Here is a 23408-nt window from a genome sequence, read left to right as displayed (position 1 = left end):
GAACTCAATTTTTTTTCTTGTTTGGCCCTAATCCTCTTCCGTAAAATAAGCAAGTAAATGAATAGAGCACTTAATACAAAGGAGGAAAAAAAAAAAGTAATTAAAACAGAAATATACATTTCTGAATTCACCAATGCCTACTTTTATTTTTTTATTATATTTTGGTACATTTAATGTATATATTTGTGTTATTCATACATAGTATTTATTTATGTGATTGTCATATCTGTTTGTTTCTTTATTTTTAAAATTTTATTTATAACTTCGACTGACAGACTCATTTGCATAATGCAAAAGAAATGCATAAAAAATGTATGAAAAATAATCAAATAAACCCTAAAACAAGACAACGCTACCAGGTGGCGCTATTGAGTAAAGTTGAAGCTTTAACAGTAGAAGAAGAACAATTCAGAGATTAAATATAGAGTAAGATGACTCGCTCTACTGTTGTTTTGGTTTACCGCGGAATATTTACGATAAGAAGAACGAAAGCGTGTCACTGCTGAGTGAACCATCTTGTTAATAGACGATCTTTGTGTGTAGCGGCGGCTGTGTCAACATTAAGAGATGAACAACAAGCAGCGGCGTTTAGCCCTAAAACACAGTAACAGACGTGTGTTTTTCTTGTCTACCTGAGTGACATATCAAGGAGTTTTGTACCAGCCTGCTGGTAAGAAATAAGAGTGTTTTTGTAATTAAGAAAATAAAGAAAAGACACCTGTGGTTTGAGGTAGCGGTTTGGCTAGTTAGCGAAGCTGATTAGCTAGTGTTAGCCATAGAGTGTATATAAATAAGGTGTTAGCTAGCAGGAGTGACAGGTATCTCCTAACAGATGGAAACACCTGTCAGAGGTATGAGGTCATCAAAGCTGTACATTTAGGATGCGAGACCTTTTCTAAAAGCGTTTGAAATGAAACCACTATTGTTTTCACTTTCACATTTCACCTAATTGTCAGTTATTTTCCAGTACATTGGTATTCCCCTAAAACTTAGACTTTGTTTGCTTTGGCAGCAATGTAAAAGTTAATGTAAAAGGGGTGTTTCACAGCTCTAATGTGGTGCGTTTCGTTTGGCAGCAGCAGAGTCAGAGACTGAACTGGCACCCTGATGGAGACATAAAGCCCCACTGATGGAGAGGAAGAGGTAGGTCTATCCAAGTCCTTTATTATTATTATTATTCCTCTCAACTTGTTGCTTGCTTTCCCATTTTCTGTCTGGATGTGATCACCATGTGACACCGCCTACGGATGGAGTTGTGCTTACTTCTGCTTTCACCCACAAAACATCTGTTGTTCAGATGTGAGGCTGCACAGGAGGAGGGGCGTGAAACACTGGCTCAGGATGAATACTTAAGGGCCTGCTGGCAGTTTGTCAGCCACCCACACCTCTCTGTCTATAATCTCTCTCCTCCTCACATCATGACTGTTGTTGTTTTTCTGCACTTTCATTTACGTCAGGCATGTTTTTGTGTGGTTTTTCAAATGAAGAACATTGTGTTCCCATTCGGGCTGGTTATCTGTACTCAATATCTTTAATAAGGTCTTGACGTAAGTTACCCAGTTTATTATCCTTGTCCTTGGAGGATAAACATGTCTGCTATAAAATTATGTATTCACATTAGAACACAATCGATATTAGATACTAATACTAATTTTAAAGGGGAAAAGTTCACCAATTAACAATAAAGTGGCTGATATAGTGAATTTTGAGTAAAAATAGACCTTTTCTGTATTATGCACAGATATGACTGTGAAGGTACATAGAAGGCTGTTTTCTAAAACAAATAACTTTATTATACGATATTAAACATTATTACACATCATGCATACAATGTATTACCTTGTCAGCCAATTATAGTAATTAAAACTCAGAAAAAAAATTATAAAATATAAAGTAAATAGCAAAATAAGCATCAATAATATAGGTTCCGTATAAATGAATTGCTGAACATTAAAAAAAAAAAAAAAAATTAAATAAAATTAAAAGATGTGTAGTACTGTATGTTCAGTATTAAAGAAAAATGAGGTTAAATGTGAGGATTTAATGCTTTCCTTGGTCTTGAATTTAAGAAAAATGTATATTTTTGGGTTGGAAAAACCTGAAATCTGAATAAACCACTTAAACCCAGAGGATATTTTTACAGGCTTCTATTAGTGTTTTGTGACATTTTATTGATCAAATGATCAATGGAGAAAATAATCTCATTGGTATTGGACATAACGAAATGCTTTAATTTTACCTATAACTTGACTGTTTATTCCTTTTCCTGGGATTGCCTGACTGTAAGAAAATCAATAATATGACCAGTGACCGGCAGCCCTTCTCATTATGTTTCTGACTGATGCATCTCTCAGCTCTGGGGATGACGGTGGTGGAGAGCGAGGCCTGCTCCACACCTGGAGGGGCTACTCCTGCAGTGTCACCCCAGAAAGGCTGCTCCTCCCTGGGCCTGTCCTTCAGGTTGCCCTGGGCACACGGCACGGCGTTCTGCTGGTGGAAGGTAACATTATGGTTTTAAAAATATATATTTTTGGGTATTCAAAGGCTGTCGTTACAAACGGACAATGGAGAGATGGCAGTGAGAGAACTCTTAATTCTTAAAGTAATGACAATAAACTTTTATCTAATAATTAAACAAGATACTTTTGATTTTAATGCCTGTCGATCTACATTAGCAAACGAGACCATCAGCGAGAATACTGGCTATTTCTATATAGTATTTTGATCAAATCAGAGAAAGATCATGCAGATTATGTAGAACCTCCTTCAGCTCAGACCCTCTGTAACTTTAATCTATAAATGTACTTTACCATATGGTTATTTTTTTCCGTTAATTACCAAAAACATGCTGTATGGTATGGTGTTATATATCCTTATTGAGATATGAATCAGGGTTGAAGATTTTGGCCATATTGCCCTGCTGTGTCTTCATCTGCATAAAAGCAAAGTGGCTTCTTTTTCTGCGTTTCTTGTCAAGATAAATACTGACACTTTTGGTACAAATCAGGCATGAATAAATAAATAAAAGATTAATAAAAGGACTGTACTGATTTTTTTTCAAGAATGTGCTATAAATATCCACTTCTCCACAACTGAGAAAGTGCAGCATTTGATAAGAAAAACTCCCCTGATCGTCTTTGTCTTTGATTTTTTTTTGCTGTTGTGTTTTTTTTTTTTACAATTCAGGAGGGCAGGTGTACAGTTTTGGGGAGTTGCCATGGAAGCAGAGTCAGGTGCCTGAGCCGGCAAAGCCCACCCTGGAGAGCGTGCTCAGCGGCCAGCGGGTGGTCGCTGTTGCAGCTGGAAGTTTCCACAGCGGGGCGGTGACGGAGGACGGCGGCGTCCACATGTGGGGGGACAACAGCTCGGGGCAATGCGGCTTGTCGGGCCTCAGCACCGTCCCCAACCCGACTCCAGTCGCTCTGGTGGACTCGGACACCAGCCCCCCGCAGACGGTCCCCGTTCTGGAGCTGGCCTGCGGGGAGCAGCACACCCTGGCGTTGTCGGTCCAGCGGGAAGCTTGGGCGTGGGGCAGCGGTTGCCAGCTGGGTCTCAACGTCACCGTCTTCCCCGTCTGGAAACCACAAAAGGTGGAGCACTTGGCCGGCAGGTATGTGCTCCAGGTGGCCTGTGGGGCGACACACAGCCTGGCTCTGGTGCGCTGCCTGGGCCCTCAGGACAACCACCGCCCACCTGTGGACAAATGCAGACAGTGTAACCAGCTGCTGTACACCATGACGGACAAAGAGGACCATGTCATCATCTCTGATGGTCACTACTGCCCTCTCGGGGTGGAGCTGACTGGGGATGAGAGCAGGCTGGAGGCGCCCGCTCCAACGCAAGTCCTCAAAACGTCCCCGTCCGAGCCGGTCCTCCCCTCCTACACGTCCACCTCACACTCCCCTAAAGGTGCTGAGCCCTCCGACCACTCTCAGGACTCAGAGAAAGAGGAGTCAGCTTTGGCTAACGGAGCGCTGCCAGAGTCAGACTCCGACCCCTCAGCTCAGTCCGCAGCTGGTGTTGCTCTGGGGGTCAAGAGTTCACCGTATCCTGATGAGCAGGCTGTCAGAGACTACCTGAAGAAACTGTCCGACAACACGCAGGCTGAGGCCAAGACAGCCGGAGGACTGCACACTCTGCTGGTGAGTTGAACTCTTTCACATTAGCCCATTGAAGCCTGGAAGGCGGATACGTCGTTTTGTAGTATTTGTATAAGCTCTCAAATACTTTTTGAATTTCATTTCTACCTGCTACAGAGGCTGAAAAATCTATTATTTAGTAGAAGCATCGAAACTTCTGTTGAATTTCCAGAAAAACTTCAGGTTTTAGGGGCTTATTTTAAAATCGCCCAGAGGTTTTACAGGTGTTTTAGGCGTCAATGGGTTAGAGATAGACGATTTATTAATATTTATCAGATAAAATGACAAATTTGACTTCAGGTCAGTGATTTATTTAGATTTGGGCCTGCAGGCCACAGCTTGAGTGTCACTGGTGCAGATTGTAATTCAATTGATCTGTTTGTCAGGTGCATTTACAACAGGTTTTTATGACAATGTGGGTCAGTCTGTCTGCTCCAGTCCATCCCCTTTTACTGCAACAATAATGATTGAAGTAAGAAAACTTTATCTTATTCCATATTAAGGCTGTCCTTAGCTAAAGAAATTCTTAGTCGACTGGCACGTATATCATTATGTCAACTGTCTCTACAGATAATCAGCAAAAGCAACACTTTAAATCCAGAAAATCAGAATCCAGTAATTTAGCATAAAAGAGAAAAAAAATTATTCAGCCCACCATGAATCCAGCCATGATTGATTATGCCGACAAAAGTAGTCACGTGACAAGTATTCACTGAAAATCTGTTTACACAGAGCAGAGAGGAGAGGACAGTAGAGGCTGAAAATAAAAATAAAAAATTATCAGAGAAATTCAACTTGCATTTTTTAAATTATTTTATTATTTATGTCATAACTGTGTTATTCTGCACAATATACACTTTTGTGTTGTTCCCACTTCTAGCCATGTTTGTGCTGATTCTATAGAGCTGCAGGACTTTTATATTTTATATATTGCAGGGAAACACAAGGCCACAGTGACGAATATGAAAAAAAGAGCAAATAACACCCCAAAGCAGCTTGTTGGGGTTGAGAGGGTTAAATATTGGGAAAATATCTTATTGTAGAGCTGCTGATGTTATACTGAGACGTTTCTGCCTCTGCTTTCCTTCTCCTCCAGCCGTCAGCAGGAGGGCTGCCCTCCTCCACCCCCAGCTCCACGCTCAACAGCCTGGTGGCGTCCTGTGCCTCTGCAGTGGGCGAGCGGGTCGCCTCCACCTACGAGGCCTTATCCCTCAAAAAGATGATGAACTTCTACCTGCCCTCTGGGGCGGCGAGGTCTGGCGTGCCGGCGGGGCTCACAGGTGTCGCGGGTGACAACACCACGGAGCGAGTCCGCCAGGAGGAATCCACACAGGCCAAGAAGAGCTCCAGCACGGGGGACATCCGCGAGGAGGAGGCGGAGGGTCTGCGGCGCCGGCTCTCGCTGCCAGGACTCCTCTCTCAGGGTAGATACGCTGTTCACCTCTTATCCTCCTCCTATGGCCTGCTGCGTAAGTACTTCTTGCGCATGAGCAGGTTGATGTGTTTGTCTTTGCTTCAGGCTTCCTCATCCTGCACGGCAAGGGCTTGTCCTCGTGTCACACTTTGTGCACGGTTGTGCTTCTGTATTCTGTGTAAGTCGCCTCCATTCAGCTGGATGAAGGAAGTTGCAAGTTTTTTTTTTTGTTTAAAATCTTCTGAAAGCAGTCTGATGAGAAATGTAACTACATACATTTAGTCAAGTACTGTATTTAAGTGCAATTTTGAGGTACTTTACTTGAATATTTCCATTTATCGAACTTTTACTAACTACTACTCTGCGACATTTTAGAGGCAAAAGTAATTAAACAAAAAAAGTAAAGCTGTAAAACCACTCCCAGTACACTAAGTTGTGTCAAGAGAACATGCAGTTCATAATGCTCCCCAAAAATATATATTTTTACAAGGAATAATTGTATTAAAATTGCTCCATGAGGAATTTCACTAATGAAACAGCAAAGTGACACTGAGTGCGATTAGTTAGCCGGTCTGAATGGTGGTCTTTGTGTGATTAAAAACACTGAGGAATGCACAAAGGAATGCAGATGTATTAACCCTCCGACATGAAAAGGGATTTTCAGTGATGAAGAAAACACTGAAAGAGGATTTAGCGGATTTAATGGAGCAGAATTAGGGCCTTGTTGGGTTTGATTATGGGAGAGTGAAGGGAGTTTGGTGCTTTATGGGAAAGCTTCTGTGTGTCCCTGGACAGGAATCAACAGGGACAGAAAATAGACAAATGAATGGACTTTCCCCTCGTCTATTATCATATCTCTATTTCCTCATAGATAGCCCAGATATCGATTGTTTGCTGTGGATTTCATCATCGGTCTTTGGCCTGATTATATAAATGTCAGGCTTTAAGGCTGAAAGATCAGATTTAATGAGAAATTTGGAAGACAAATTCTGAGTTTGACACACAAGGAGGCCAAATTCTTCACATTCAGAACTTAAATGATAGCTTAAGTGGTAATTTACAGTTATTTTATAAAAAAATATATTGTTTATGTACCCTAGATATCTGAAATATTCCCACTGAGTGTTTCTTTCTTAAACCTTTTTAACCGGGATTAATCATTCATCAGTGTTTGTTCTGTGTGCTGCTTCTCTGTGACGAATAATGACATAAGTAGAAATAAATGGATGTATAAGTGTGGAAATAAAAAAAAGGCAGAAAGCTAATTGAAATTCTATATTTTCTACATTAATTTTATTATTTATTAAGGTATTTCTGCATTTATTTATTCAGCTATTTATACATTTTTCATGTATGTCGTTTAATATTATTTCCACTTTTTATGTGTTATTTTTTTTGATAAATGTATTTTTTATTTATAGATTTATTTCTAAATGTATTCATTTATTTATATTTTTTAAAATGTACTGATTTATTTCTACTCATGGCCTGTTTTCATCCTTCATTCTTCTCGTTGTTTGTCTGCTGAATGGCGGCTCGTGTTTGTGATGATCTGGCCGATGTGAGCTGAACGTCACTGTTGTTTCTGTGCGGCCATGTTGTCGTTTTGATAACACACATTGATTTATTCTGCTGAACTTTGCAGCTTAGATTGATTCAAGTTGAAGTAGTTTCCATCAAAACATGTCAATATTTGCGTGTGCACCCAAAGTGTCCCCGCGGCTGCTGAGGAAAGCCTGTCGTCCCAGGATGCGTGCGGTGGCTCTCACCCCGCTGGGAGGGGCCGTCCCCGAGGCCCAGGAGGTGTTTCCCACCCTGCAGACGGAGGTGTGGAGCTGGGGCCACGGCGAGCAGGGACAGCTGGGACACGGAGACAATCTGGCCAGGTGGGAGGAAGTCTCTTTTCTGACAATAATCTGCATTTTGAATCAAATAAAAACACAACAATAAGAAGAAAAATAACAAGAAACTGTATCTAGTCTTGACGACAAAAAAAGTTCTGTATACCCTTTAAAAATACAAACGCTAAGAGCAGTTGAACAAAACATTAAGATAATAAAGACGAATGTTTGCATTTTTAGACTTGATGATGATCAATCTGATTGCTGTGGTCAATTGTCCAAATATGAGATGACGCCCTTTTTTCCAACACTTTTTATAGACATGTATTTATTGAGTTTTAACAGTTTACAAAAATTACATTTTAATACATTTGACAAAGCATCAAAGTCAAACTATAAAGGAATCCACTCCCCCCACCCCAAAGGAAAAATAAATACTTAAAGAAAAGAAATAACAGAACTAATAATAATAGTAATAGAAAATAAAAATGAAAAAGTGGGTAACGACATTACATATTCATACACAGCTAGCATCACATGGTTAAGATATCATCCATTAGGGACAACATCACCTTCAGGTTTCCAAAGTTTCCTCAATTTCACAGTTCTCCAAGAATGCAAGAAAGGGATTCCAAATCTCTTTAAATTTGTCAGATTTCTTTTTCAATGTATATGTTAACTTTTCAAGGACAAGACATGCTGATAGTTCTTTGAGCCAGCGACCAACAGAAGGGCTCTTGAAATCTTTCCAACAGAGAGAAATCAAGCGTCTAGCTTGTATTAAGCATAAGTCAATAATCTGCATTTTGAACACAATAAATAAAACAATAAAAAGTAAAATAACAAGAAAACATGAGACCAGTGAACAAAAAATGACAAATTTAGACTTGATGATGATCAGTCTGATTACTGTGGTCAATTGTTAATAATAAACATTAACCTATTGGTTCAAATATGAGATGACGTCCATTTTCAACACTTTCAGAACAGTCCTAGTGGGACACGGAGACAATCTGGCCAGGTTGGAGGAAGTCTCTTTTCTGACAATAATCTGCATTTTGAATCAAATAAAAACACAACAATAAGAAGAAAAATAACAAGAAAGTGTATCTAGTCTTGACGACAAAAAAAGTTCTGTATACCCTTTAAAAATACAAACGCTAAGAGCAGTTGAACAAAACATTAAGATAATAAAGACTAATGTTTGTATTTTTAGACTTGATGATGATCAATCTGATTGCTGTGGTCAATTGTCCAAATATGAGATGACGCCCTTTTTCCAACACTTTTCCGAACCTTTCAGAACAGTCCTGGTGGAAAGGTTTCCCAGAGATAGGATTAGTCCAAGGAGAGGATAGTCCTCATCCTTAATCCTCTGACCTCCACAACTTGCTGGCTGGCAAAGATTACACTATTTTTTTAAAGCCTAAAATCATCAAAACAGAAATTATCATTAGATTTTCATGGTTCTTGAACAAATTAAATGTGACCAAAGCTTTAATCACAAAACAAAAAACAAATCTCAGTTTAAAAAAGTGGTATTTCATCAATATTACTCTATTATACATTCATTCTCATTGAACTTTTTGCCAAAGATTTAATTATTTGCTAATTTTGAGCCATGAATGAATATCTGCTGAGAACATCAAATTAAAAAAGAAAATACTAAGAACATTTCATTTGTTATAGTATTTAATTCAGAAGTACATAAAAAAAGGCTTTACCATGTGAATATTTCCTATAGACCATTTATTTCTTGAATTACCAGAAAACATGATATTGTGTAATAAATGAGATATGAAATTATCAATTTTTTACTCAAGGATTTGTGCTAAATTGCACAGCCTTCTGTGCAATATGAGAATTAATAAAAAGTTTTACTTTTGCTTTCGTCCGACACATTGACATCAACTCAGGAACCAATTTTTGCTGACTTTTTTTGTTCTGACCTGGGGGCGGTTCAGGCAAATTTATCAGATTATTTGACACCACATGAAGGAAGCACAAATTCCATATTTCGCAATTTAAATGAAAAATGTAAAAATTTCTTCTTTGGCTCATGCTACAGCCTTTCACAAAGTCTAATGAAAATCCAGCCAGTTTTTCAGTTATCCTGATGACAAACAAACCTGAAAAGAAAGCATAACTTTCTTGGTGAAAGTGAATTAATGCAATGATTCTACTGATGTGCGTGTTTGCAGATTACAGCCGCTCTGCATCAAGAGTCTGAACAATAAGGAGGTGGTGCGGGTGGCGGCTGGCGCTCATCATTCCCTCGCTCTGACTTCTCAGTCTCAGGTGAGTCAGTGGCCTCCTTAAACATTTTAACAAGCACTTCACTGCAGAAAATACAGCTGTTACCAACCTTTTTCTCCCCTTTCCATCCAAATCCTGCAGGTGTTTTCCTGGGGGAGTAACAGCTCCGGCCAGCTCGGACACATGGAGTCACCCAGCACCATCCCTCGCCTCGCAAAGGTGAGATAACCACCTCCTCTACAAGCACACAGACTAAGGCCCCGTTTACACGAGGACGCTCGCGGGTAAAAACGAAAAAATATTTTATCGGAAGTGCCTTTTGTTTAGACGGTGACGGCGTTTTGGGGGCTTAAAGACGCAAAAATCTGAAACCACCTTCCAAAGTGGAAAAGTTAAATCCACTCCACCGTAGCGTGTCCGTCTACACTGACAAGATGCAAAACTCTGCTCAGATCTGCTCACGTCACGTATGTGTTTACGTCACATACATGCTCCAGTACAGGAAAATAAACAAACATGTGGGATTATTTCCATGCGTCGGACCTTCAAGCTGCTCTGGCAGCTCTAATAAACTTACAGGAGTCTTTCCACCAAATGTACAGGATATGTAGAGATAGTATTAGTGAACAGAGAAGGATCTGGAATTACCTCTATCACATTTTGGATCCACCAATTGGTCGGAGGCGAGCCAGACAGCTTTGGACGAGACCTGGGAGATCTAGTGATGGTGGAGAACTTTGTGGAAGGAGTAGCTGATGAAAATGTGTGGCGTGAAAACTTCTGCATGCCCAAAGATGCTCTTATGGCTTTAAGTGATGCCGCCTGGCTGCATACAATCGAATTTCACACACTTTTGCGTCACCGTATGCACGCAGATTTCCTCCCGAAAATGCTCGTCTAAACGAGGAATAAAAAGTGAAGACAAGACGCCACTTTTGCGTCTTCTGTTCAGACCGTCCTCGTGTAAACGTAGCCACAGAGTAATCAGGTTGATTTAACTTTCTGCTTCTCCTCTCAGCTGTCAGAGGGGATCCGGGCCTGGGACATCAGCGCTGGGGAGAAACACTCCCTCCTGCTGGCAGACGGAGACTGCTTCCGGCCCATCATTTACTACAGCGGACAGCAGGTGAAGGACGGGGTGGAGGAGAGCCAGAGCAAGGAGCCGGGTCAACAGGAAGAAAGGGAGGAAGAGGAGGAGCGGGCAGGAGGCTACACCCAGCAGCCTGTACTGCTGCCTTTCTGCATAGACGTACGTACTAAGTAGTTTATTTCCAGGTTTTTGGACATACTGCTGCTGGGGAAAAATCACAAATGACTAAAGTGTTTTCTGATATACTAAATATTTAACCTGGAAAGAAAATAGACCTAGAAAACAGTTCCAAAGGTTTATTTAACATTATTATACATTATACATACAGTGTTTTGTCAACCAGTTCTGGAAACACAAAATAAATAGCTTAAACATCATAAGTCATTAAATAACCATGTGCTTGTTTCATATCGACTATTTATATATTGAATTACCAGCAAACATGCTATATCATAACAAATATCGATATCCAGATATGATCTATTGGGATAGAATATGTTGGCTGTATCACCCAGCCCTATGATAGATAGTTTATGAATTTATGAATGACTCTCTGTTCATATCAGCCGGGAGAGGAACATAGAATCAGCTTTCACTCTTTCAATCTCGGTCAGAGTTCTCAGTTGTTTTGCTTCTTTTTGTGGATTTTACAATGGATGTAATGTAATTTGTCGTTATTTTGGTCAATATTTCAGTTGTTTTGCTATTTTTATAAAGCTATATAAAGTGTAAACACAGGAGAATGAGCAAAAAAAACAAACAAAAAAAACATAATCTGGCTGTTAGATTATAGGCAAATCTAATAAGATTCGGGGTTCAGGTTTTAGTCAGAAATGCCCCATATATTTTCTAACTTAGATTTGGCAATTTTTCCTAAAGTACGTTCTGGTAACACATGACTCATTCAAAGACTGTCTGAAATTTGAAAATCAGATGATTATTGTTGTTTTTATAGTTGCTGGCTATGACAGATGGTGTAATTTAAGTGATTTAAAGAAAATATAAAACATGCCTTTCAAATCCAGAAGTGACGGCTGTTTGATTCCGTGTGTTTCCATCATGTTGCGTCTGTCGTCCTCCAGCTCGGTTATGTGAGCAACGTGTTTGCGGGCGGCCAGCGGTGCGTGGCGCTGTGGGACAGGAACGTGATGGGCCTCATCGCCAGCCTCCACGAGCTGGCCGCCGCCGAGAGGAAGTTTTACTGCAAGCTGTGCAACATCAAGACGCAGATAATACGCCCCCTGCTGGAGCTGGGTAGGAATGACAGAATAACAGAGCAGAAAATTTATATGTTTTGCCATTTGTTTTGCTTTGTCTGAATTTTTTTCTCTTTGTCCTTCTCCAGAGTCTCTGAGCGCGGTCCTCGGCCCGGTGGCCCTCGGGCTTCTGCAGACTCTCGCTGGGCGCTTCAGCCTCCTGTGTCACCTCACCGGGCAGCACGCCGCCAGCCTCACCGCCAACCTGCGGCGCGTCCGCGAGGTCAAGAGCCTGCTCGTCCTCGACCACGCCAGCATCTTCCTCGACTCTTACCACGAGTATGTGTCTGCCGTTATGATCGTTGGAATATTTGTAGATCCTAAAACACAAGGTTCAATTAATTGAAACTGTTTCTGTCTCATCAAAGGTACTGCAGGGCTGTGGGGAACTTCCAGGTGATGGGAGGTTTCCAGACCCTGACCAAACCCTCACTGTGAGCACACACACACACACACACACACACACACACACACACACACACACACACACACACACACACTCTTTCATCTTAAAAATCCTACTTTGTTAAGATGCTGGGACACAATAATACAGTTATGATGCAAACAGACAAAAATACAAACGACACCAAAGATTACTTTTGCCTCTAAATGCAAAAAAAAAAGCAAATAATTAACATTTTTATGAACTTGTGGTGATTTTCTTTGAAGAGATTTCTTTGGGAAGAGTCCCGAGCTGCTTAAGAAGCTGTCAGAGTGCAGCGAGGAGAACCCCACCATGGCCGACCTCCTGGTGGCGCTCTTTTACCTCCCAACTCGCCACCTTGACGAATACGGCCGGCTGCTGCTCAAACTGGCCACCTGCTTCGAAGTGGTGAGTAAAACACACACCAGCTACAGTCGGGTTAGACTCCTGTCAGAATCATTTTGATTTTGATTATTGACCCCTGATAGAAGACAGATAAATTATTCTGTTTGTCATGTCAATGTAACTTTGTATTTTGCGGTTTTGAAGATTTTTAAAAGGTATTGGTGTATTTTATCTTGAGGTTTTTTTTTGCTTTTGCTGTAGTTTCAAGTCACATTGTTGTCTGTCTTGAAAAGCAACATTAACTCTTTGTTATAGAAATATTTTTAAGTGCCCTTTTTCCTTATTCTTATTTTCTCTTTAAAAAAAAAAATCAAACAAAATATGTTTTAAAAATAGAAGAATATTATATATATATTTTTTATTATTATTAATATTGTGATTTTTAACATGTGGTAGAATACCCTATGATATATACGGTAAATTAATACATGAATAATAAACAACATAAAAAAATGTTGTGAATGTATAAAACTTGCAGCATAGAGACAGCTATGTTCACTAAGCACGGTTAATTCTGACTTTTTTCTTTTTACAGAACAGCAGGAAAAATTTTAATTTTTTAGGGAATTATTAGAAAACTGCTGACTGGTAAAATAAAATGTCAACTGATATATTTATAGCAATATTAAATACAATTTAAAGCACTAAATGTTTTTCTTCATTTTGAGCTCAAATTTCTCTGAATGTATGTTTATTTTCTGTTGGTAAAATCAACAATATTTGACTGAAAATTCAGACGTGCATATTTCATATAAAGTGTTTCTGTGTGTGTTTCAGTGCTCCGATGACTACCAGAGGCTGCAGGACAGCTGCTCCAGGTTCGAAGCTTTGGCGCTCCAGCTGAAGAGAAAAAGGAAGGACGCCGACTACACGTTTCATTTCTGGAAGAGCTTCCCCGGCAAAATGACGGTAAACGCTCTGAGTGTGTGTGTTTGTTTTCACCACCACCACGAGTGCATCCTTCATATTGTGTCACATGATGTCACATATTGCTGAATGATGTCATTGTGCGTGGTCAGGACTCCCTGAGGAAGCCTCACCGCCGGCTGATCTGCGAGAGCAGCAACAAAGCGCTGACGCTGCAGAACGCCGGGAGGTTCTCCGTCAACTGGTTCATCGTTTTCAACGACGCTTTGGTCCACGCACAGGTCAGCCTCACACACACTCACACTCCTGCACTTTTCATCACACCCTTTGACTTTTTCAAAGCCGACACTGTAACATGGTGTGTTTCAAGCGTTTGTGTGTGCTTGCCTCCGTGCTGTCAGGGCGTGGCGCCTTGTAAAAACCTCGTAAGTATGCAGCCAGAAGCAAATGTCAGCACAGCGACCTGTACTCCCCCCTGTCCTCGCTCCCCACCTTTTCTTCTGTGTGTGTGTGTGTGTGTGTGTGTGTGTGTGGGTGTGTGAGAGGGGCTTAGGGCTCTGTGTCATAGGATTCACCCCTTAAACACATGACACATGACAACAGGGCACCAAAATGCAAACTAAGTTATGTTAGTGATAAGGGTTGGGCGATATATCGATATATTTTTAAATGTGATATGGAATTAGGCCATATCGCATATATCGATATAGTTCAATTTTTTTTCTTTCTTTATGTATAAATGCTGCCCTTACTAGGGTTTGTCATATTTAGTTCTTTTGTAATGTTCATTCTTTTCTCACATAAATATATTTATTTCAGAAAAAGATTGGCCTATTTTATTTCATAGACTATTTATATTTAAGATGTTTTTTTTATTTAAATGTGAAATTTATGGAGCTTTGATTTTAAAAAATAGGTACTCCTGTTGTTATACAGTATTTATGTTCACTTAAATAAACAGACTTCAAAAATCCCATCTTGATTATTTCAATATATTTGTCAGTGGAAATGAGAGAAAAACATATCATATCATATCAAACATATAGATGTTTGTTAATTAAGTGGCCCTCTGGTTCTTTGAACTGCAATATACTTTTTATGTCTTATTACGATGTTTTATGCTACATATACCATAAAATATATAGTTATGGTCTAGTAGTAAATTATTTAAAAATTTAAAAAATAAGAATACATTTTTAATCCAAAAATTATTTTATTTGCATTTAAGCATTTTTAAAATTTCATATTGAGTTACTTTTGTGTTTTCATGTAGGTTTGAAAGCAAAAATGAATAAATAATTGCAAGCAAAATAAATGCGTGATTAAAAATTGACAAAACTTTTGGATTCAGAAGCACTACCTTTGGATTTACAAACAAAACATTAAGATTTTTAACCTCAAATTTTCAAGTTTTGCCCTCAAATCTATTTTTAAAATGCACTCTCAATAGGTTTGCTCTGTAATCTATTTTTATTGCATAAATAAGACACAAAAGTAAGCCCACATAATACCAGACCTGTGCAAAGAAACAATTAAATACAAAGTTTATAATGTGTTTTTGCACAGAAAGAGGACTGTGCAAAAAACTGTGTCTCTGAAACACAGCCAGCAGTCGTGTAGGTGCATTATAATTGAAATGTGTCCGGTGATACTCAGCCCTATCCCCGCCTTCGCCCTCTGCCTGCTCTCTACCTGAGAGAGACTGCATGGAAGGATGAACTGACTGTAACCAAGGCTCACTGGGTTTAATGCATTTTCATTATTTCCTCGTAAATTACTGCTTTTGTTATTTACATTACAGCCAATCCGGCTTGAAATACAAAACAATTAACAATTAACTCAATTAATCTGTAAAATCTCTGACTCTTCTTTCCTGTCGGAGCCTTGGTTTTCACTGTTGGTTCACATGTGATTTAGTGATAGGATTTAAAAGGTACCAACAGTTTCCTGTTCATGTCTCCTTCCCTCTCTCCCTGTTTGTCTCCTTTTAATATTTGCATTTCTGTCAATGCCTTCCCCCTTTCTCTTCGAGTCTGCACTCGTACTGTGATTGTCCTGCAACATTTCAGTCCCCTGACTTCCTGACTGTGTGCCTCACTGTCATTCTGTTAAAAAAGAAAAGTCCGAAATTGTAAATAAGGTGAAAACAGAAGTATCAAGACTGTTTTTAAAATCAACTTTTGTGTATTTAAGTTCCTAAAGCAGGTTGTAAAAAAACTAAGAAATAGATGACGGTATTGTCTCGTGATGTGAATCTGTGCAGCTGTCTGACTGAAGAAGCAGGGTGTCCATGTTAAAGAGCATGCATGCTTACCTCTTCACTTCTTCTTTAGAAACATGTGAAACACATGTTGTCTTGCATGACTGACCCCGGCTTCCCTTCAGTCAAACTTTAAACAAGATGCATCATTTACAAACTGTCACAGTCAGCCTGAATGTGCAGTATTAATGTTTTTAAGCCTCTAATAATCATTATTCAAAGTTTGTTCTTAAAACAAAATATAATATTCACCAAAAGCCTCAGGTTTTATGTTTTATCACAGTGGAGTCGTGAATGTCAGGTAGAAATAAACAAATGAATTAACGCTTATGCATCACTTTCAAAAAATGCTCTGGTGTCATTCAAGAAAAAAATTCTGTATTAAAAAAAGACATATATATATATTCATGTTAGAGCTCAACCAGTATTGAATTTGTAAGACTGTTAGTAATTTAGGAGGGTTAAAATTCACTAATTACCAATATGGCAGCTGATTATACAAATTTTTTGAGCTGGAAAACACAACTTTACTATGCGGATTGCTCAATAACTCTGCAAAGGTACTACTAGCTTTATAGTCATGTGCAAATATGGTTTAACCCTAAAAAAATTCTAACCGGTTTCTCAGTGGTTTACATCAGATGTACTTAAAAACATACTAAAAGTTTACACATTTTTGACTCCAAGAAATGCCCCATTTTCAAAATTGCGGCCGCCAGGTCTTTAAAATGACCTTTATATTTGTAATTTTTAATATATGCATCCGCCTATCACTAAAAAAGATTACCTTACTAAAAGAATATTTAACATTATATATTACATACAATGTATAACATTATCAACCGATTCTAGAAATGAAAACTGAGAAAATAAAGAATAAATAAATGGCTAAATAATCATCAGTAATGTATGTTTAGTATCAGTCAGTTGCTGACCATTTAAATAAAGAATAAATAAAAAAATATAAACACATTTCTAAATCGTGGCAGACAATATTTTCTGCATTATATGTTCTGTGAAAAAAGTATAAAAAGGTAAGGAAAATTAAAACAAATATGCCAATACTGATAGATACTAATACATTATTGATAAGCCAGTGTCAGTAAGCCCCTTATTAACATTATTCTGTTTCCTGCCTTATTATTTTTTCTCTTCCTTCTTTATTATACCTTTTCTTTCGTCCCTTTTACTTCACTCTGCACTTTTTTCCCTTTGTTTCTTTCCTTTTCTTTATTAGCGTCCAACCATTTAAAGCGGGGCGGATCATTAATTACCAGTTATTGGAAATTGACTTGTATGTAAACAAGCATTGAGGAAAGTTGACTTTACATAGAGCAGAGATCTTTCTACGCATTTTTACTTGTTAATTATGATTAGCTGCTTACAGAGAAGGCTGTAGTTCACCTGATGTGTCCAGACACATCTAGTGGGCTTTTTTATTGCATCACTGTCTCGCAATCTTGTCAGATTTGTTAATAAAATGTATGATTTTTCCTCTTTCTTTCCCTTTTATGAACACTCATCTTTCCCTTCTTTTTCTCCCCTCTTTCCCCTCCATCCTTACCCCTAATTCCCTCTTCCTTCCTTCTTTTCCATTCTCCCCTCCTCCAGTTCTCCACCCATCATGTCTTCCCCTTGGCCACACTTTGGGTCGAGCCGATCCCAGAGGAGAACACTGGCATGTAAGTCTGCAGAATCTGAGTGTTGACAGTTTTTTGTGAAATAATACTGGAAAAAAACAACACATTTTTTTGCAGAAAGCCTTTGTTGTGACAGTTTAAGTACATTATGATGGATGTATATGAAGTCCCATGCTCAACTATGTCTCATAAGTTGTTGCAGCATTTTTAGGTTTATAGCATTTGTTACACAGATTTTGTGCTAAATTTAACCATTTTTTAACCCTATAAAAAATCCATACAATCTCTTACTGTCAATTTATGTATGAAATACATCCATACATCTTCTGAATGCTCTGGATCTCTAGTTTGTGGTTGTTAAGTTTCATGAAGCTGTGATTATCCTAGAGGTCACAGCAGCTCATTTTATACACTGAACTCAAGTTTTTCTGCAATGAAATGCTACTTTGGGGTCCAACATCATCAAATATGAATAAATTGGGCTCATTGAATCCAAAAGAGTCTCAGCTTTCCAGTCGTACCTGATTTATGCAACTCAAAGTTGTATGTATGCAGAAATATTAAAATATAATAGGCGAAAACCTGCATGGTTTACTGCCTGGGATTATTCTAGTGTGCATGTCTGCAAAGAGCACCATACAACACATTCAATTTCCTATAACTTTGCTGTAAACCGATGTGTGTGTTCAGATACGGATTAAAGGTGATCACACCAGAGGAGACGTTCACCCTGCTGGCCTCCTCTCCCATGGAGAAGGTAAACCTTTGAATGCAACAAAGTGACAAAAAGAAACTGCATTTCTATTCGTTGCCGCTAAAATTACCTATGTGATATTATTCTTAAAAGTTTTCTTGTATTCGTTCTTAGACCAAGTGGCTCCGCTCCATCAACCAGGCGGTGGACCAGGCCCTGAGCGGGGCGGGGCAGGACTCTGCATCCATTGGCTCGGGTTCGGGGCAAAAGCTGGAGCCTCCCGCCTCCAGGACGGCCTCCTACACTTTTTATAAGGACGGACGGCTGAAGGAGGCGACATATGAAGGACGCTGGCTCACCGGGAAGCCCAACGGCAGGTCAGACTCAAATCTGTTTGCATTTTGCCAGAACATTTTAAATATTGATATTTAATAATGATTGGAGTGTTTTTCAGGGGTGTGTTGAAGTGGCCTGATGGGAGAATATACACAGGGACGTTCAGGAACGGACTGGAAGATGGGTGAGTGCTCATGAGTCTCGTGTGTCTCTCGTGAGTCGGGATATTTCCTTGACGCTTCTTTATGTGTTTTTGTAGCTTTGGTGAATTCCTGGCTCCCAATAAGACGCTCAACAAGAACGATCACTATCAAGGTCACTGGAAAGACGGCAAGATGCACGGCCTGGGGACGTACAGGTGAGGGGCGAGGATAAATGATAAATTAATAATAAATAAGGATGTTTCCTTTATTCTAAAGACTCCAAACAGTACACCATTTGTTGTAGAAGCTGTAAAAACAGACTTCTTCTTCTGACATTGAACGGATCATAAGCAAAATGAAGCTTAAAATTGTGATATCTCTGTCAAAATCACTATTTGTTATTATGTCTAATTTAAAACGTGCCCCAAAAAAATGTCTGGAATAACTAGATTCTGTTCAAAACATTAAATTCTGCGCTCTTCATCGACACTGTGAAGCCATGATGGATTCTCCTGTCTGTCTGCAGGTATGCGAGCGGCGAGGTTTATGACGGGTCCTTCCAGGACAGCATGCGACACGGACATGGCATGCTGCGCAGCGGCAAGCTCAACACCTCCTCCCCCAGCGTCTTCATCGGCCAGTGGCTGAACGACAAGAAGACCGGCTACGGAGTCTTTGATGATATCACAAAGTACGCTCATTTTACGTGTACAAAATCATTTTCATCTTTAACTATCTGACGTCTGCACAGTCTCATTTGCAGAAAAGCTCACACAAGATTAAAGACAGCAGAGTGTCTTGTTGTCTGTTGTCTGTCAGAGGGGAGAAGTACATGGGCATGTGGCAGGATCACCAGCGGCAAGGCACCGGGGTCGTCGTCACTCAGTTCGGACTTTATTATGAAGGAGCCTTCAAAGATAACAAGATGATGGTGAGCACCTCTCTCTGTGGTTTAAGTCAGTTATCTCCTCTCATCTCATCTCATCACAGTCTTTTCTTTGTTCCCTAGTCTTATTTTCTCTACTTATTTCCTTCCCTCTTTACTTCTCCTGTTTCCTCTCCTCCTGTTATTTCCTTTCCCCTTTCCTGTTCTTAAAAAGAGGAATAATCCAGCTCCTTTGTGAGTGGGAGCTGTTTTATACAGAGACTGAAGGAGGTGTTTTCTGTCTTTTAGGGCACGGGAGTCCTCCTGTCAGAGGACGACACCACGTACGAGGGGGAATTCTCTGACGACTGGACTCTCAATGGAAAGGTGACTAATGAACACAATATCAATATCAACAGTACAGTAAATCTATAAGAATGTTTTAATGGCAATATTTATTTCATTTAGTTATTTCTTTATGTATTTGTGCTTTACAATGTTTTTTGTTTTTTGTACTCATTCTTATCTATTTTATTTATTTATTTTTAAGTATTATCTTGGTATTATTATTATTACTATTGCATTTTGGAGCATTTTAATTCTTGTGTGCATTAGCCTCAAATTGTTTTACATATTAAATATGTACTGTTTTATTGTTAGCTTGTCCGTCATCCCTATAGTCCTTTAGATCGATTGACTGATCAAGAAAAATATACAGATTTAGCAATATTTTTTTTATTTATTTTTAAACAATATAATTTTAGGCCTGCAATAGGGCAATTAAAATCAGAAAAATGAATAAATAAAAATAATATTAATATTTAAAAAATCATAATAATGAATTATAATTAATTAATTGTAATAATAAAAAATACAGAATAATAATATAATATAAAAATAAAACATTTTCTGATCCTTTAAGATATAAAACAGTACTCTAAAACACAATTGGAATGAATAAATACTTTTCTTTAAGTTATTAATGTTATGATTGGCTCTCCCCTCAGGGCGTGCTCACCATGCCAAACAGTGACTACCTGGAGGGCTCCTTCAATGGCGAGTGGGGCTCTGGCCTCAAAGTGGCGGGCTCCTACTTCAAACCGCACCTGTTCGACACCGACAAGGACAAGACCCGAGCCGTGTAAGCTCACAGAGTGTCTGAAATCTACAGAATGTTTCTTTTTTTATTCCAGTTCATTTCACATTTTGTCATATACGTTTGTGTTTGTTTGGCAGGAAGCTGGGGCGTCTGTGTGTGTGTGCCGAGGATAAGTGGCAGGCGGTGTTCGAGGAGTGCTGGAGCCAGCTGGGCTGCGAGGCGCCGGGTCGAGGAGAGAGCTTGAAGGCCTGGGAGAACATCGCCGTGGCCCTCACCACCAGCCGACGACACATCCAGGACAGGTACACACACACTCTTTGTTTTATCGTGTGTGACTTGTGGTTTAATCTAAAGGCAGATATTAACAGACAGGTAAAGGGATAGTTTGAACTTTTTAAGATGATGTTGTTTGAGGTATTTATCCACAGTCAGTGTGACACCGACATTAGAAGTAGGCAGCCACAAAATCTATGTACTGCTGAAGATGGAGGCAGCAACGAGATGTATTTCAGCCACCTAAAAAGGGCCATAAATCAATATATTTTACGCTATATTTACAATATTTTTATCGCTTTACGATTTGTGTTGCAGTCCAGAGATAATGTCTCGAAGTCACAGCAGAACCCTGGAGAGTCTGGAGTTCATCCCGCAGCACGTAGGACCGATCACCATGGAGAGATATCACACCATCCGCCTCTACCTCATCAAGGTACGCCCACTGAGCACACCTCACTTTAAAAAAACACATGGAATCAGGGTTGAACAACCTTTTTTTTATTGAATAATTTGTTCTCTGTTCATCCTTTTTTTATAATTGTTATTGACGTTAGAATTCAATTTGGATTAAAGATTGTGAATAATTATCCCTCTTTGAGATAATCAAGGGTTTAAACATACATTGAAAAAAACTTTTTATTAGTAAAATCTCCTACTCAAAATATGTTGTTTTTTTAAGTCTGTGTGTTTGAGCTCGGTAAGGCAACAACAATCATGATCCATTTCAAATTGTTATCTTGTCTTTAATATCACAATCCAAATCATATCTATAACATTAACTACTCTTATGAAGCGCAGAGTAAAGTTTTGATGAGTCAGCTCCATGGAAAAAAGATTTAAAATTCACTTTTTTGATTTTTAAATCGTTTTCAGCCCACATTCAATTGAATTCAGTGCAAAGACAAAACATTTCATGTTCAAGCTGCTAAACTTTTATTTTCTGTAAATATACATTCTGAATTTGGTGCATTTTGCATCCCAGCTTCTATGGAATCAGGGTTTTTAATTCTTTTACTACTTCCTCCAGGCATGTGACACCCCGCTCCACCCGCTGGGCCGGCTGGTAGAAGCCCTGGTGGCGGTCTACAGGATGACCTACGTGGGCGTTGGAGCGAATCGTCGTTTGCTGCCTCAGGCGGTCAACGAGATCAAGTCTTACCTCAACCGCATCTTTCAGATCGTCAGGTAGTTTACATGAAGTAGAGAAATATCCTGCATGAAGCCTAGTTACAAATGAACTTAAAAAAATGATATAAATTGATTTTTGTTTATGTTCTCGTGGGTGCTCTGCAGGTTTCTTTTCCCAGACCTGCCAGAAGAGGGCGGTCTTATTCCAGAGCCGACCACTAACCAGCAGGACAAGACGGACCAAGGCTCAGCTGCCCCGCTAGAGTCACCAAAACCTGGGTAAAGAGCTGACAGCGTCCCCCCTGTGAAGCTCTGGTGCTGCCTATTTATGCACACTTGTACTGCTTAGTGCATAAAATATGCTCTTTAAATGCATGGCATAAAAAAAATGATACGTTATTATATTCTACTTTCATTGGACTGATTTTTCCCCCCACATCTCACCTAATTATTGATATCAAACACTAATTGATTTTTTAATATTTTAACCCTTTATATGCCAGGTTTCTGTCATGATGCCACCATTTTTATAGACCTGGCTTCAATCGCAGCTATATAAATAACTCTTTTTTTATGAGTTTGTTGTGTTTCTCTAGATGGCTGCATCTATGATGTGATTCAAGAGATGATCCATTTTTTGATTTATTTGAAGCAGTACATGCTTGTGTGTATACATTGTGTGTATAAATCACATGTTTTTTCTCTATATGCTGAATATGGTCAAAATGACGCAATCAAATCAAATCAATCAAATCAAAATTACTTTATTCATCAATCTTGTGGAAAGTAGTAAAAATTATCAATTCCAAGGCCAAAGTCCAGATTGACACCAAGATTTAATATAATGCATGTTTTATGCTTTCATGTAAGTGAGATCAAATTTTTCATTTTGAATGGGTTTCAATATCGCATTTTACGCGCCCAACCTTAAGAGTGTAACTATGTTTGTAAATATTGTATTTTAGCCTTACTGCAGGAGTTCAGCTGGAAATAACAAGATCAAATAAAAATACACAATTTTGCCAAAAAGCATGCCAATTGCATGAACACGGCCAAAACTATTAACAATTGAAGAATAAAAAGCGTGTAAAATGAGCTCAACCCTGAGGGTTAAACCACATGAAACCCTCCTGTGTGTCTCCTCAGGCGTGTGGTGAGCAGCTCGGCTCTGCTGCTCCCCGTCCTGCTCCCTCGCCTCTACCCGCCGCTCTTCACCCTCTACGCTCTGGACAAGGAGAGAGAGGACGACGTCTACTGGGACTGTGTCCTCCGCCT

At 39.3% G+C, this 23408-nt stretch overlaps 1 protein-coding gene across 3 annotated transcripts in view; it reads left to right on the top strand.

Moving 5' to 3' along the window:
- Positions 1-444: 444 nt before the first annotated feature.
- The window catches only part of als2b (alsin Rho guanine nucleotide exchange factor ALS2 b), a 29803-nt gene continuing 6839 nt past the window's right edge, over positions 445-23408 (top strand). The window contains exons 1-30 of one of the 3 annotated variants that reach the window (XM_059327835.1): positions 445-670; positions 1077-1143; positions 2355-2500; positions 3187-4142; positions 5236-5608; positions 7265-7439; positions 9596-9692; positions 9792-9869; positions 10669-10899; positions 11823-11994; positions 12086-12275; positions 12365-12430; positions 12666-12828; positions 13603-13734; positions 13845-13973; positions 14094-14117; positions 17564-17634; positions 18283-18349; positions 18461-18663; positions 18741-18806; positions 18882-18980; positions 19292-19456; positions 19585-19696; positions 19940-20017; positions 20638-20771; positions 20867-21031; positions 21321-21438; positions 22033-22190; positions 22299-22412; positions 23280-23408. The exon at positions 23280-23408 is cut by the window's right edge and continues 48 nt beyond it. In XM_059327835.1, the coding sequence (XP_059183818.1) occupies positions 1130-1143; positions 2355-2500; positions 3187-4142; positions 5236-5608; positions 7265-7439; positions 9596-9692; positions 9792-9869; positions 10669-10899; positions 11823-11994; positions 12086-12275; positions 12365-12430; positions 12666-12828; positions 13603-13734; positions 13845-13973; positions 14094-14117; positions 17564-17634; positions 18283-18349; positions 18461-18663; positions 18741-18806; positions 18882-18980; positions 19292-19456; positions 19585-19696; positions 19940-20017; positions 20638-20771; positions 20867-21031; positions 21321-21438; positions 22033-22190; positions 22299-22412; positions 23280-23408 (4625 nt within the window). In that variant the 5' untranslated portion in view covers positions 445-670; positions 1077-1129. Of the gene's footprint in view, positions 671-1076; positions 1144-1181; positions 2501-3186; positions 4143-5235; positions 5609-7264; positions 7440-9595; positions 9693-9791; positions 9870-10668; positions 10900-11822; positions 11995-12085; positions 12276-12364; positions 12431-12665; positions 12829-13602; positions 13735-13844; positions 13974-14093; positions 14118-17563; positions 17635-18282; positions 18350-18460; positions 18664-18740; positions 18807-18881; positions 18981-19291; positions 19457-19584; positions 19697-19939; positions 20018-20637; positions 20772-20866; positions 21032-21320; positions 21439-22032; positions 22191-22298; positions 22413-23279 lie in introns of those variants that run through there. The other 2 variants (XM_059327837.1, XM_059327836.1) reach the window with 2 other exon arrangements.

Source organism: Centropristis striata, chromosome 24 (assembly GCF_030273125.1).
Source record: "Centropristis striata isolate RG_2023a ecotype Rhode Island chromosome 24, C.striata_1.0, whole genome shotgun sequence".
Classification (NCBI taxonomy): domain Eukaryota; kingdom Metazoa; phylum Chordata; class Actinopteri; order Perciformes; family Serranidae; genus Centropristis; species Centropristis striata.
The sequence above is the reverse complement of the archived record's forward strand: the minus strand, read 5'-3'. Positions and strand labels throughout refer to the sequence as shown.